The sequence below is a fragment of the Podarcis pityusensis genome (genome assembly GCF_964106645.2).
Source record: "Podarcis pityusensis genome assembly, chromosome: 7".
Taxonomy (NCBI): Eukaryota; Metazoa; Chordata; class Lepidosauria; order Squamata; family Lacertidae; genus Podarcis; species Podarcis pityusensis.
Genome location: NC_138031.1, coordinates 28,414,320 through 28,429,576, shown reverse-complemented (window position 1 = coordinate 28,429,576; position 15,257 = coordinate 28,414,320). Strand labels below are relative to the sequence as shown.

Genomic DNA, 15,257 nt, shown 5'->3' with positions numbered 1-15,257 from the left:
AGGTGGAAGCCTATCAGCCCCTTGTGTCAGCTGATCCCTGCTATGCTAACAGTAGCATTACCACCTCTCATTCCTCTGTGGTGGTGATGCCACAGACCAGCAGAGATGAGGTTAGACGGTCCCTCCACTAGCAAGCTGAACAAGTAGAACAAGATGACTGGGTTCCACAGCTAGAGTTCCAGGTCTGAGCACCTGGTGCCTTGTGAAGAGAAGTACAGGCAGGATACGAGCATTATCCAAATATAGTATCAGGGAGTCATACATTCCTGAGACTTGGTCAGTTGCCCCAAACAGCGGTGCTTTAAATCTGAACAAACTGATTGTGGTATAAGGCAGCATCACAGCCCCTTTCATCAGATGCATGTACTATTAATATCTACAGAAAAGCAAACCCTTTCTTCCACACTGTTTTCTTGATCAAAACTGTCATTAAGCCAATACTGTTATTTACTACATAGCACATAAGAAGTAATAGAACTGGACACGGGTGGCCATGAAACCAAGACACAGCTGATCAGGTATGGGAGCTTAATGTGACAACCCCCCCCCCCCCGGAAGCCTCTCTAGCAGGCCTTCAGGACTTTTCCAAAGCCATGCTCTCACACTGCACTCCCCCCCCCTGAAAAAGTGCTCTTTGGGGAGCGAGAGTGAGGTGTGGGTCGTATGACTTCCTCGGGAGCATGTCCCAGAAGACACACGTCCCGATTTGGGGTATGAAAAAGTCAGACGGTATGGTTTTTGCCAGACTAGGATGTGTTCTTCAACTCTGAGGCTTCTTGCGTGCCTGAGTGGAGTAAAGTGAAGGATGTATATGATTTGATTTAATCTTGTAGTAATTGCACAGAAATGCAGCACATCTGCTACCAGTTCCATTGTTTAGCTCTTTGACCTGCTTTTTGGAGGGCAGGGGGAAGAACCTATCTGTCTGCTTGCCTTTTGCAATTTATACCTACCTACTATCCACCCCCATTGTTCTGCCCAGACGCTGAGGTCCAGCTCCGAGGGCCTTCTGGCAGTACCCTCATTGTGAGAAGTGAGGTTACAGGGAACCAGGTAGAGGGCCTTCTCGGTGGTGGTGCCCACCTTGTGGAACACCCTCCCACCAGATGTCAAGGAAATAAACAACTATCTGACTTTTAGAAGACATCTGAAAGCAGCCTTGTTTAGGGAAGTTTTAAATGTTTGAACTTTTATCGTGTTTTTAATATTCTGTTGGGAGCTGCCCAGAGTGGCTTGGGAAACCCAGCCAGATGGGCAGGGTATAAATTTATTATTATTATTATTATTATTATTATTATTATTATTATTTTAGGTGATCAATTGCTTCACACACCAGACAAAGTGGACTTTAGACTATGAAAGCATATGCCACAAATAAATTAAGTGTGATAGTCTTTAAGGTGCTACAAGACTATTGAATGGACTCTGTCAGCTTTTAGCCATAGTTCAAGTCCACTGAATACATGTATTCAGCCAGATATTTTGTTCTGCTACAGCTAAAGGTTTGTCATGGAAATTTCCTTCCTAGTTGTCTTAGTTAGGCTGTCACAACAGGTTGAGAATCCTTTAATCTTCATTATAGAGCTAAGGAATGAAAACAACTCCATGGCTATGCAATGCATACAGTTCTCCAACTCAGGTATCCAATTAAACTCTGAATAATATTTTATTTTAATTACTAGTTTTGTGACATGAGCAAGGTATGAGAAAGTGTGAAGAACATATACCCAATCAATTAAACTTTTATTTAACAGAAATTCAGAGGAGCTATGTCACATGGTTTTTCTATTAATGGATGATTAACCTTGTTCAGTCTGAAACACCTTTAATGAGCCTTTCAGGAATAATTAGTAGAGCCAGCTTATTGCTTCACATGCTTGGAAGCTCCTAATAATTCAAAGAGAGATAACGGCAGCTTCCAGACAGAAAATCTTAAACCAAATTGTAGGGTTCTGGGCTGAAAAGAGTTGGTTGTTATTATAATTTCATCTGTGCCCTGTGTATTTAAAAAATGTGATGACCTGATTTATTTATTTTTGAAAAAGGGAAATAAAAAAGCATCCAACAACCGTGCTTCCTGTACCATGAAAAACTGTGCAATACTGAAGGTTTAAAATTTTCAAGGCTGCCCCCAAATCCTCTCACCTCTTCACTTGGAAATTTGGCTTGCGTGGGTGATATTCATTTTGGCTCAGATATACAGAAAATCTCTGTGGGGTGCAGAATCTGAAATCCTCTATCTCGTTAAGGGTGTAACTCTGTAAAGACAATTATTGTTTTTTTCCATGAAGAAATGAACATTACCAAAAAATGAAAATGTCCACCGATTGTGGAATTTAAAAGCTCTCGGGCCAAAGGCTGTGTTAATAAGAGACAGTACACAGCTGAAAAAGAGAAATAATGAGGCATGTAAAGTTTTTATGCCTGTTCCATTTATGCTATATAATTCCTCTGTGATTGAATAAATCAGGACATATGGTCAGCCTGTGTAGGCTGTTCAACCCCTTCCTTGCTGAGGTAATAGCTGGCTATGCCATCGCTCTAGCTAATCCCACAGGTGGATTTTTAAATTACCTCACTGATGTGGTGACTTTCTCCCTCTCCCATGCTTTGTATACTTTGAAACAGATTCAAAAGCTATCTCCTCCTTCTACTCTGATTTCAGCATATTTCGATAGTGGACAGCAAAAGACTAATGGCTCCCATCCCAAAATAACTGCCATTGTTCTTTATCTACGATGTATTTGCCTTCAGCGTTGTTCGCTAAAGTAGTTAGACCACCAACTGGGCATGGTCTCCAATGACACTAGGGGTGTCTATATAACAACAACAACACCCCACCCATCTGACTGGGTTGCCCCAGCCACTTTGGGCAGCTACCAACATATATAAAAGCACGATAAAACATTAAACTTTTAAAAAAAGTCCCTATGCAGGGCGACCTTCAGATGTCTTCTAAAGGTTGTATAGTTACTTATCTTCTTGGCTCAGGGTTGCATAACTCCATACCCGCCAATGAAAACAGGGACTTCCTAGCATACCCTCCAACATATTTCCAATGGAAATAGGGATGTCCTAAGGAAAAGTAGGGCATTCTGGGATCAAATCAGAAACCGGGACGGCCTCTGTAAATCCGGAACTGTCCCTGGAAAAGGAGGACCCTTGGATCAAATTTGCAGATGACACCAAACTGGGAGGGGTGGCTAACACCCCAGAGGACAGAATCACACTTCAAAACGACCTTGACAGATTAGAGAACTGGGCCAAAACAAACAAGATGAATTTTAACAGGGAGAAATGTAAAGTATTGCACTTGGGCAAAAAAAATGAGAGGCACAAATACAAGATGGGTGACACCTGGCTTGAGAGCAGTACATGTGAAAAGGATCTAGGAGTCTTGGTTGACCACAAACTTGACATGAGCCAACAGTGTGACGTGGCAGCTAAAAAAGCCAATGCAATTCTGGGCTGCATCAATAGGAGTATAGCATCTAGATCAAGGAAAGTAATAGTGCCACTGTATTCTGCTCTGGTCAGACCTCACCTGGAGTACTGTGTCCAGTTCTGGGCACCACAGTTCAAGAAGGACACTGACAAACTGGAACGTGTCCAGAGGAGGGCAACCAAAATGGTCAAAGGCCTGGAAACGATGCCTTATGAGGAACGGCTAAGGGAGCTGGGCATGTTTAGCCTGGAGAAGAGGAGGTTAAGGGGTGATATGATAGCCATGTTCAAATATATAAAAGGATGTCACATAGAGGAGGGAGAAAGGTTGTTTTCTGCTGCTCCAGAGAAGCGGACACGGAGCAATGGATCCAAACTACAAGAAAGAAGATTCCACCTAAACATTAGGAAGAACTTCCTGACAGTAAGAGCTGTTCGACAGTGGAATATGCTGCCAAGGAGTGTGGTGGAATCTCCTTCTTTGGAGGTCTTTAAGCAGAGGCTTGACAACCATATGTCAGGAGTGCTCTGATGGTGTTTCCTGCTTGGCAGGGGGTTGGACTCGATGGCCCTTGTGGTCTCTTCCAACTCTATGATTCTATGGAGGGTGTGAGCTGGGTGCTGCTCACCAACAGGTTATGTATTATGGTCTGCAGGTTGCCTGTGAGCTTCACGGTCCACACCTCTCACACATATATACACCATAGCTGTCAACTTACAGATTTGAAAATAAGGGACCAGCAGCCTCAAAAATAAGGGCTCAGCAGCCAAAATAAGGGATTTTCTGAACACAGGTATGTTCAACTTCTGAGCCCCTCCGAGCCAAAGGCAGAAAACCCAGCCAGCAGCCAAACGAAGCCTCAAGTGGTGGTTCCCACAGTGCAGCAACCCGGCAAAGGGGATGCAGCAAGGAAAACCACTGTCACCTCTTCGCTGGGAAGCACTGAGCAAAGGCGAGTCCCCAGGCAACGCGGCCGATTTGATCGACACAAGGCATGCAAGCTCCACGCCCCCAGTCGTTCTTAGACTCCTTATTGGGTGAGCAAAGCAGCCAAGCAACACAGTTGGAGCCTCCCTCCTCCCTGGCTGGCAGGGAGGGAGGGAGAGGAGCTGCTTCCTTTGAAACCCGGGAAATTTAAGGGACATCATCAATAAGGGACAGCAGCGGGACACAGTCCTAGGATAAGGGACTTTCCTGCCAAATAAGGGACAGTTGACAGCTATGATATACACACAGGCAGCTCCTAGGGCTATGTATCATTGCTTCTCTGCTGTAAACTGCAAGTGGAGTTGCCTATAAAGCGTGCTCCCAGATAGGGGTTAAGCGAGTCATTCAGATAGCACAAATAGGTTGCTGCCAACAGGTTTTAGTTGCTCTGACTTAAAGGGATTTATCCTGAAGTAGGTAAATCTGGATTCAGTATGTTTGTGCGCAAGGGGCGGGGGAAGGCTGGCATTTTACATTTGCTGAAAAAAGTGTGCCGAACTGCCCATGAAATCCTGACATTTTAGAAAGAAGGAAGAGCAGCAGCATGGCTGTCAACACAGGCAGAGATTGTAGCAACCCTCTGTTCTTCTAAAAAAAGAGAGGGAAAAGGTCAGACTTTCTCCAGCCTGAAAAAAGAGAGAAGAAACACAGGGGAAATACAAGAGGACAATGGTTAGATGACAGCGACGTATGGATGCCCCACAGAAAGGGAATGAAGGAGGCACAGTAATTCCACACAAAATGCCTGATGTGGAAGCGTCCCTAGACAAGAAACAAAGGCCAGACTGAGCCTCACAGGTCTCTGTCTGACTTTTTTTTCTATATTCACTGTGCAAAATCTACATGTGTAGCAAAGATAAGGAGCTTATTTTAATAGGCTATTTATTTGCTTCATTGCTGGGGCGGGGAGGGTATTTTGCTCAGTAGTGAGGACTCTGCTTTGCATGCAAATGGTCCCAAGTTCAACACCTGACATCTCCAGGTAGGGATAGGAATAGCCCCTGTCTGAAACCTTGAGAGCAGCTGCCAGTCAGTGTAGACAGCAGTGGGCTAAATGGGCCAATAGTCCGTCTCAATACAATGCAGCTTCCCGTGTTTCCATGTTCCTACCATCCACTTACATAGCTGATCAATTCTGAGTTTCCTGTATGCATCTATACATTTTCTGGGTGACCTCAAGACCCAGCCTCTCTCAGCCTAACCTGCCTCACAGGGTTATTGGGAGGGTAAAATGGGTTCTGGAGGACTCTGTGTGCCACCCTGAACTTCTTTGAGGAAGAACAGGATATAAAACAATAACAATAATAAGGTGTTGTTGTTTAGTCGTTTAGTCGTGTCCGACTCTTCATGACCCCATGGACCAGAGCACACCAGGCACTCCTGTCTTCCACTGCCTCCCGCAGTTTGGTCAGACTCATGTTTGTAGCTTCGAGAACACTATCCAACCATCTCGTCCTCTGTCGTCCCCTTCTCCTTGTGCCCTCCATCTTTCCCAACATCAGGGTCTTTTCCAGGGAGTCTTCTGTTCTCATGAGGTGGCCAAAGTATTGGAGCCTCAGCTTCACGATCTGTCCTTCCAGTGAGCACTCAGGGCTAATTTCCTTAAGAATGGATGCGTTTGATCTTCTTGCAGTCCATGGGACTCTCAAGAGTCTCCTCCAGCACCATAATTCAAAAGCATCAATTCTTCAGCGATCAGCCTTCTTTATGGTATAAAAATACTATAAAGGGGACGTTCCAAATAAATATAGATGTCTGCAAACATCTTCCTCTATTTTCCCAACAAGGGGATTTGGGTTTACAATATTATTTATTTACAATAAAGAACCAACCGCATTTCTGCTCCACAACACTTCTGTGGTCTACTTTCTGCATGCATTAAAGAGAAAACAATACTCTGAGTTGTAAATCTGAGTTCTCTTGCCGTTTCCTTTCAGATATTTACAACATACCGATAAAGTAGCAGAAGACCCATTGCACAGATGGCCACAATCAATAAGTCTACACCAATTGTCGTTAAATGAGAATGTCAGCTCTGAGTTTTGTAGCTTAACATTGGAATCTATTGATGTTTGCTTGCGTGTATTGTATTTTTCTATTCCTTATGTGCTAGTATGAATTAATCTCAGGAAAAGTGAATGAATCATCAAATTAAATTATTAATAAGTGAAGGGCTTTTCCCCCTGAAGCCAGGAAACAAGCAAAATGACAGGGGTTTCCTTGCCCGCCAATCATGGAATTCTACACCATGTTTACGTGCATTTCACTTATTTATTTATTTTCCAAAAGCTTATACATTTGTCAGTGAATGTGCCCAACATAGGATTGTAATTCAGTCTACAGTTCAAGTTTATTTGTGTAACCTCAGAGTAATCTTGAAAACCGTTACAATAGAGATGGTTATATTTTTCTTGATCCCCTGCTATTAAGGATTCACATTCCTGTATATGTAGATATGCTGATCTTACTGTTCCTACTCTGAAGAGATTCCATATATGACACCCTCATCTCATCACACACAGGATGCCAAGGACAAAATTATTACTGTCCTGCAAAGCTATTAATGGGAATAGCCATTGCACTGTTATTAAAGGAAGAAGCAGAGATGAGGAACAACATACTAATAGACAGGTGAGTCTCAAAGTGAATCCTGATTCAAATCATTAGGAAGCTGGCATTAAAGGATTTCTGCTGCTCAATCATCATTCAGTTATTCAGCATCATCAGCCATTCATATATGCCCACTGCTTTTAGACATGACAGTTAGATGTGGCCAGACAAACGGGGGCTATGCCTGTCTACCATTGCTAATATCAATCACAATGTATTTTGTATATTTAAACATGAGAAAGTACTGAGATGGAAAGCCCCCCAAAATGGGTAATTTCTCTTGCTAATGGACTGTGAGGAATATTCTGGGGTGAGCACCCTGTCTGTCAGAAGCTAAGTGAGTCATTTGACAGGATAACAAATTGGCTTCTCCATCCAGAGGTGATACACTAGAAAACAAAAAAAGAGCAAATCTCTCCATAATGGACCTTCTGGAAAGTGATGCATTATGAATGGCGAGCAGGGAACCAAAACACATTTGGGTGGCTGCTGGATTTGTGGCAGCAGCAGCAGCAGCAACAGCATCTGAGGCTTGGAGAGCGGACTTTTCAAATCACCCACCCATCCGCTTTCAAACTTCCATTCATTTGCCAGTGACTTAAAAAAATAACAACATTGTGTATTCTTGTTTACTGACAGTTACCTTGGAGTCCTGCTGTCATGTCAGGCAAAGAGGTGGGATATAAATGAAGCAACTCCCTGGTCCAAACCCATCTTTTATAACTAAGCCTAGGTACATATAACTGGCATAGAGTACAACCAGGGCTCCCCCCCCCCAGCCAGAACTCATAGAATCATAGAGTTGGAAGGGACCCAAGGGTCATCTAGTCCAACCCCCTGCAATGCAGGCATCTCAGCTGAAGCAGACATGACAGATGGCCATCCAACCTCTGTTTAAAAACCTCCAAGGAAGGAGAGTCCACCACCTCTCGTGGGAGTTTGTGTCAGAAGCTTGTCCTACACTCAAGTAGGACCCTGGCAGAGACACATGTCCAACTGGCATGTTCCCTCCCTCCTGGTCAATTGTTCGGGAGCTTCAAAAGCTTTCTTCAGCCTGAACATCACAGCGACCAATGCCAACAGACATCAGCACACTTAGGGATCTGCAGAGTCTGCGCAGTTCGTGTGACAGACCTCAGCAACTCAACATTTTGGCTAATCTACTTTATTTACATATAAACACACACGGAGCACTGTAACATGGCTCCCTCTCTCTCGAGCATCAGACAGCAAAGAGAAAAAGGACAAAGGACAATAGTCCCACTTCACGGAACACAGTAACACAAACATCCTGTCTCTGTCACTTCCCACTCTGTGGAGTCAAAACATATACTGTCATGTGAAGGAAACAATCCCATGACTGCAATCATGGAGCAGGAATTCTAACAGTCTGTTCCACGGCTGAACAGCTCTTACTGTCAGAAAGTTTCCCCCCCAAATGTTTAGTCGGAATCTCCTTTGTCATAACTTGATGCCACTAGTTTGAGTCCTACCCTCCAGAGCAGGAGAAAACAAGCATGCTCCTTCTTCTATGTGACAGTCTTTAAGATATTTGAAGGTGGCTATCATGTCTCCTCTTTTCCAGGCTAAACATACCCAGCTCCTTCAAGCACTCCTTGTAAGGCTTAGTTTCCAGACCCTTGATCATCTTGGTCACCCTTCTCTGCACACATTCCAGCTGCTCAACATCCTTCTTAAATTTTGGTGCCCAGAATTGGACACAGTATTCCAGAACTCAGTTCCAGCTCCTCTCAGGTGGACACCATTATAAGAGAATAAGGGAGAACCCTGCTAGATCAGACTAAACATTGATCTATTCCATCATTCTGTTTTCACAGTGGCCACTCCGATGCCTATGGGAAACCCACAGAATAGCATTCTGAGCAGAATAGCATTCTCCCCCCCCTTCCTCTCTTGGTTTCCCTTTTGTCTGTCTTTAAGATTACCTGCCCTCTACATTCTTTGTAAAAGCTGGATAAAGGGACCCCTGACCATTAGGTCCAGTTGTGACCGATTCTGGGGTTGTGGTGCTCATCTCGCTTTATTGGCCAAGGGAGCCAGCGTACAGCTTCCGGGTCATGTGGCCAGCATGACCAAGCCGCTTCTGGCAAACCAGAGCAGTGCACGGAAACCTATTTATCTACTTGATGTGCTTTCGAACTGCTAGGTTGGCAGGAGCAGGGACCAAGCAACGAGAGCTCACCCCGTCATGGGGATTCGAACCACCGACCTTCTGATCGGCAAGTCCTAGGCTGTGTGGTTTAACCCACAGCGCCACCCGCGTCCCTTATAAAAGCTGGATACAACCCCATAAATATTACAGAAAGGCACGTTTACTGGACAAAGAAATCTGCTGTAGGTCAGGGATGGGGAACCTGTGGCTCACTGGATGTTGTTGGACTTTAACTCCCATCATTCTCACCATGACCAATGGGCAGGGATGATGGGAATTGTTGTCCCAAAACATCTGGAGGGCCACAGGTTCCCCATCCCTGCTGTAGATGGAAAAGATTGTGCTTACTGCTTATGACATCTTCATTGCACTGCCCAAGATGAACCAATGAATCTGGTGAAAAACTAGTTGTGGGTTGTGTATTTTGTCTCTGTTTCTGTGACTGTGCAGATATATTATAAACTTCTCAATGCAGAATGCCCACCGTGTGGCACAGGTTGATCCTATGGCCAGACGAAGACCTACTGGTATTGCTGGCCTTGCAAAGGACCCAACCAATCCCCTAGTTTTTGCAAAGCAGAACGGGTCTCACTGCAGTCTGGCTCCGGCAATGCATTCACAGGGAAACAAGAGGAGCAAAAGCAGCAAGACCCTCATTTCTACAAGAATTAATTACATAGTTCATGGACAACCTCTTTCTCAAATGTCTAAACCAACAGTGTTCTTGTGACACTTTCTTTTTTTAATGGCACTCCCCCACAAAAATAAGTATAGGGTTAAAATATATCCATTATCTCCAGAACGTTTAGCACCTGCTGTCATTTCTTCTGGGAATCAGTTCTAGTAGAGCTGCATGGCCTGATCCTCACATCTTTGCATATTGTTAGTGCCAGTGATTTATTATGAATGACAACTACCAGTTTCTTAGGATTGTTACTCACGTGGCTGTCTCTTCTTTCTCCTTGACCAGCTGTGCCTCTTCCTGTTGTGTTGCCTCAGCAGGCTTGTCAGCTGGAGGGGGACCGGGTTCTTTTTCTGGAGGCCCTGCTGCATCTAAAACCAGATGGTTGATAATAACCGTTAAGGCATTTATTACAGAAAGCTGATGTCAGAAAAGCTTATGGTGGTTGTTGGCACACAGGTTGAAGCAAGGCTAGAAATTGAGCACCAGGTAGGTGAAACAAAGTAGGCACTCCAACAAGGGAGTGATAGGAAAGTGATAGGAAATATCATAGCTGGGACTGTACAGGTGCTGAGGAATCAAAGGAGGTACATCAGAGAGGAGCTGGATGCTAGCAGACCTGTTCCAGGTCAGGTCCTTGGAATAAGACCGTCAGATTGGAAAGTGGCAGAGATCCAGTATGAAAAGGGGGAAGTAGCATTCCATTACTGATCGTGGTACACCTGATGGTAGATTCTATCTGTTTTCCAGAAAGACAATTTATAGATGTAGTGAAGTACCTGCAATTTGCTCGTTGTGAAAGCACAGTGAGTGTAGAGGTTTAGAGCTTAGATCATGGTCACTGGTTCCATCACCTCCTGGCAAATAGAAGGGGAAGAACTGGAGGCAGTGAGAGATTTTACTTTCTTGGTCTCCATGATCACTGCAGATGGTGACAGCAGTCACAAAATTAAAAGACGCCTGCTTCTTGGGAGAAAAGCAATGACAAAGCTAGATAGCATCTAAAAAAGCAGAGACATCACCTTGCCAACAAAGGTCCGTATAGTTAAAGCTATGGTTTTCCCAGTAGTGATGTATGGAAGTGAGAGCTGGACCATCAAGAAGGCTGATCGCCGAAAAATTGATGCTTTTGAATTATGGTGCTGGAGGAGACTCTTGAGAGTCCCAAGGACTGCAAGAAGATCAAACCTATCCATTCTTAAGGAAATCAGCCCTGAGTGCTCACTGGAAGGATAGATCGTGAAGTTGAGACTCTAATACTCTGGCCACCTCATGAGAAGAGAAGACTCCCTGGAAAAGACCCTAATGTTGGGAAAGATGGAGGGCACAAGGAGAAGGGGACGGCAGAGGATGAGATGGTTGGATAGTGTTCTCGAAGCTACCAGCATGAGTTTGACCAAACTGCGGGAGGCAGTGGAAGACAGGAGGGCCTGGCATGCTCTGGTCCATGGGGTCACGAAGAGTCGGACACGACTAAATGACTAAACAACAACAACAAAAGAATGCTAATACAGTGGTATCTCTGGTTGAAGACGGGATCCGTTCTGGAGGTCCGGTCGGATCCCGAGGTTTCCGCAACCTGAGGACCACTTCTGCGCATGTGCGCGTGGCGAAACCCGGTAAAATACTTCAAGGTTTGCCGTGCGCGCATCCTGAAGTTTATGTAACCAGAGGGATACGTAAATGGAGGTTCGACTGTAGAGGGCAGTGCTCTGTTGGAAGGAACCCTCTATTTGAAAGACAGTCAAATCCCAAGCCAGGTTTAAAGATAATGAGTGACCAGAAGGTGGAGAGCAAGCAAGATAGTGAGCAGGGGCCTAAAAGTTGCCCATCTTTTAGTGAGCAGGCCACCTGATACAATCTGTTAAGGGAGCTGGGAATGGCAGCTCTGGGGGATAACTTCAGTTCCTAGGATTCTTCAGAAGAAGTCATGTACTTTAAATGTGTGGTGCATAAGCAGCTATGGTCACTCAGTGAAGCTGATGACTGACTAGGAATTTGAACTTGGCTATATTTGGTCCTAATTAAACATTCTAGCTACTTCAATTACAGGCATAACTGGAAAACCAATAGGATGTGGCCCTTCAACAGCATCAACTCTTATTTTTATTAAAAACTTGGACTCATTCTGATGTATTGATTATTCACTTTATTTTTTTCCTAAGAAAATGAAATGGCATTTCTCCAAGAAACCTGGTGCTGGGCTAGTTCTGGAACTTTTGAATTTTCAAATAGTTTTAGTTTAAAAGATTGGAGAGATAAGATTGGAAATCGTGGGCTCAAAGAGCCTGGAGAAGTCCCCCCCCCCCCCCCCCGCTTTTCAAATGAATGTTCATAGGAGATGGTGAAATTGAGAATATCACCCACAGGTATATCATGACTTAGTCATACTGACAGAGTGACGTTTATGAGATATGATTATTGTCACACTAATAATTGCTGTTGCATTTCATTGCTTTTCTTGGATTTGTGTTTCCACAAAAAGCATGTAGAGCAGCCTTAAACAAAACAGTTGTTAATATAGGTATGAAATGCAAATTTGAGGGTGTGTGTAAATGAGTCACGGAGAAAGTGTCCTTTAAGATGACATTTAGCTATCTTGAGATGATTAATTTCTATAATTAATTTTCATTCATATTTTAACTTTAATCTTAAAAATATATATGGTATGAAACCATCGTCATTGTGATATCATTGTGATACTTTGCCTAAAGCAGACATAGTCTTAATAAGTGCCATGAGTTTGTCACTGTTAGTCAAAAAGCTTTGATGACCATTGCTATTATTCACACCTAAAGAGTTTGGTTGCCAAGTCAAAATAGTTGTTTGAAACAAAAAACACTTGGGGGAAAAACTTGGTCCATGCTGCATGTCCATAAGTAACAAGTCAATATTGGTTTACAACCTTGAATTCCAGTGATTGAATGATATCTAAAGAAGTATATGACAGGCTTCTCAGCACTTCCCACAATTATTCGCAATGCAGCCTGAGAAACCCCTCCTCAAACTCAAGGAAATTGTCAGAACCACATAATCCAATGCACCATTTGCTTGGAAGGAAGTCCCATTAAGTTCTTAATCATTTCTGGAAAAGTGGGTGGAGGATTACAGCTTAAGTGGCGCTTGGATGCTAGTCAAGGTCACTATGTGTGTGCCAGTTTGGGTACAATATGCTTTATTTGTGGCAAAGTTCTTAGAATAATTCCTGCGGGCTCCTATGAAGGGGATGTGGTACAGTGAGTAGAGTGCCACATTTCGACGTGGCAAATGGTCCATGTATGAAGCTCCTCTTTGCCAAGTCTATTATGTCACAGTCTAGCCTGCTTCATAGGTGGGTTGTGAACCAAAAAATGTTCCTCTGGGTCCCTTGGAAAAAACACAGGATTTAAAAAATAAATCTAGAAGGTATAGTAATTTGTTCATATATCTCAAAATTACACATACTTCTGTTTAGGAATTCAAGCAATCTGAAACTATCAAATGTCTACATTTTACTAATCAGTTCTAATGTTAATTGCTGACATTAACGCTGATGAAATGTATTAAGGAATATTTTATTGTGTTCTTTCCTCTCACAGCAAATGAAGAAAATGGTGATTAAATCAGATTGAATTGTCTTTAGAAGAATCTTGAGTATTATGGAAACAATGGAGAGAATCAGCTAAGTGTATACAGTGCAAAGTATCAATATATTAAGTATGCACCTAGTGTTATTTGAAGCAGGGAGCATACCCTCCAACATTTCTCTGATGAAAATAAGGACATCTCATTCCATAATGATAATTTTACTATTTATATCCCACATATCCTACTGGGTTGCCCAATAAACATTTTTTAAAACTTCTCTATACAGGATGGCTCACTGGTTGGATAACTCCATATCCTCCAATATTTCTCCAATGAGAAAAGGGACATCCTAAAGAAAAGTGGGACATTCCAGGATCAAATCAGAAACCGGGACGGCTACTCTAAATCAGGGATGTCCCTGGAAAATAGGGACACTTGGAGGGCCTGAGGGAGGGGGAATCTGTCATCCTTGAAAAATCACACACATATTTCCAGTTGCTGCTTGTTAAATATAGTAATTGAATTCACTCAAATTGTAAATGCTTCTATGCACTGCGATGTCTTTAAAGTTGATTGGTTGGTAACTGAATTATAGAGAACACTCTAGTAATTCTCATGTGATTGGCTAACATTGGTCATCAGAGATGTATCTAGCGAAGGAGAGACTCCATTTTATGTGAAGCAAGATGACTGTGTTTTAGAATCCACTGTGAACACTGCTAAGTTGAATAGAGTGTTGGAGTGCTTCTTGTCTGCTTGAAAGAAAGAGCAAAGCTGAAGGAGAAGGTAAAAGTGGAAGAGCTGTAAAGTATGGCCTGAGATACAGAAGGCTGATCTCTGGAAAGAGAGGAAAATACAGTTGTTTGGAAGTTAGAAGAAAAGACTGTGAGCCCGTGCTTGGAGAAGCATGTGACTGTAAATATTATGTTCCTCATTTCTGGTTTATTAAGTCTGACTTCACAGCCATTGCTCTTATGGGAGAAGGAGGAGACAAGGAGCTACCTATTACTATGAGAATGATGTCTTCCACGCTTTCTGCTTTCCTTCGGTCTCTTTGGCTGTGTGTGGAGGATGATAGAATACAAATGCAGCTCTCATAGGTGCTGGAAGCAGGAGAGGATGCAGGATTCACCCTTTTCTCCTTCCATCTGCCGCTGTTTGGATTGTAATCTAATATTCCCTTTCATGGGTTAGAAAGACCAAAGAAGATTTATGGACAGCAGGGGAAATCACATATACATATAGAGCAGAATTTCCATGTCAACAATTAGAAATGAGGATTAGCTTCCCACATTTTAGCCTTTCGAAGCTGAAGAAGATTTATCAAGAAGCAAGTTTATCAAATCAAGCCGAGCTCTGACTAATCTTTAATGACAATGTATATGTTTCTCTGAGACCAGAAGTCTGCATAGTGGCTGGTTGAAAGAATGGAGAGTAAGTGATGAGTGTCCAGGACAAGGTGGTGAGGAATTAAAGTTGATACTCAAAGGACTCTTTTCATTGACTGACATTGCTCTCTGAGCTGTAACGCTGAAATACTCGCTCTGCTGAGCATTCATTAGACTATCTGCCATCTCTAAAATCCTTCAACTTCCATATTTTTTGAGCCTTTTTGCTTCAGTCCTCTCTCTCTCTCTCTCTCTCTCTCTCTCTCTCACACACACACACACACACACACAAACACCAGACCAACCTGTTTGGAAACCACTTTGCCACAGTCAAAGTCTCAGTAGTATCTTTGAATTTTAGAACCACGTGGTAGCAATGTCAATTACATTGACTCTTCCCATGCT

The 15,257-nt window shown here is 43.2% G+C and overlaps 1 protein-coding gene across 1 annotated transcript in view; it reads right to left on the bottom strand.

Moving 5' to 3' along the window:
• The window catches only part of CNGB3 (cyclic nucleotide gated channel subunit beta 3), a gene marked incomplete at its 5' end in the record, with an annotated part of 55,022 nt that extends 39,984 nt beyond the window's left edge, over positions 1-15,038 (bottom strand). The window contains 2 exons of the mRNA XM_081014527.1: positions 10,157-10,268; positions 14,948-15,038. Of these exons, the coding sequence (XP_080870653.1) occupies positions 10,157-10,268; positions 14,948-15,038 (203 nt within the window). The remainder of the gene's footprint in view (positions 1-10,156; positions 10,269-14,947) is intronic.
• Positions 15,039-15,257: the final 219 nt, after the last annotated feature.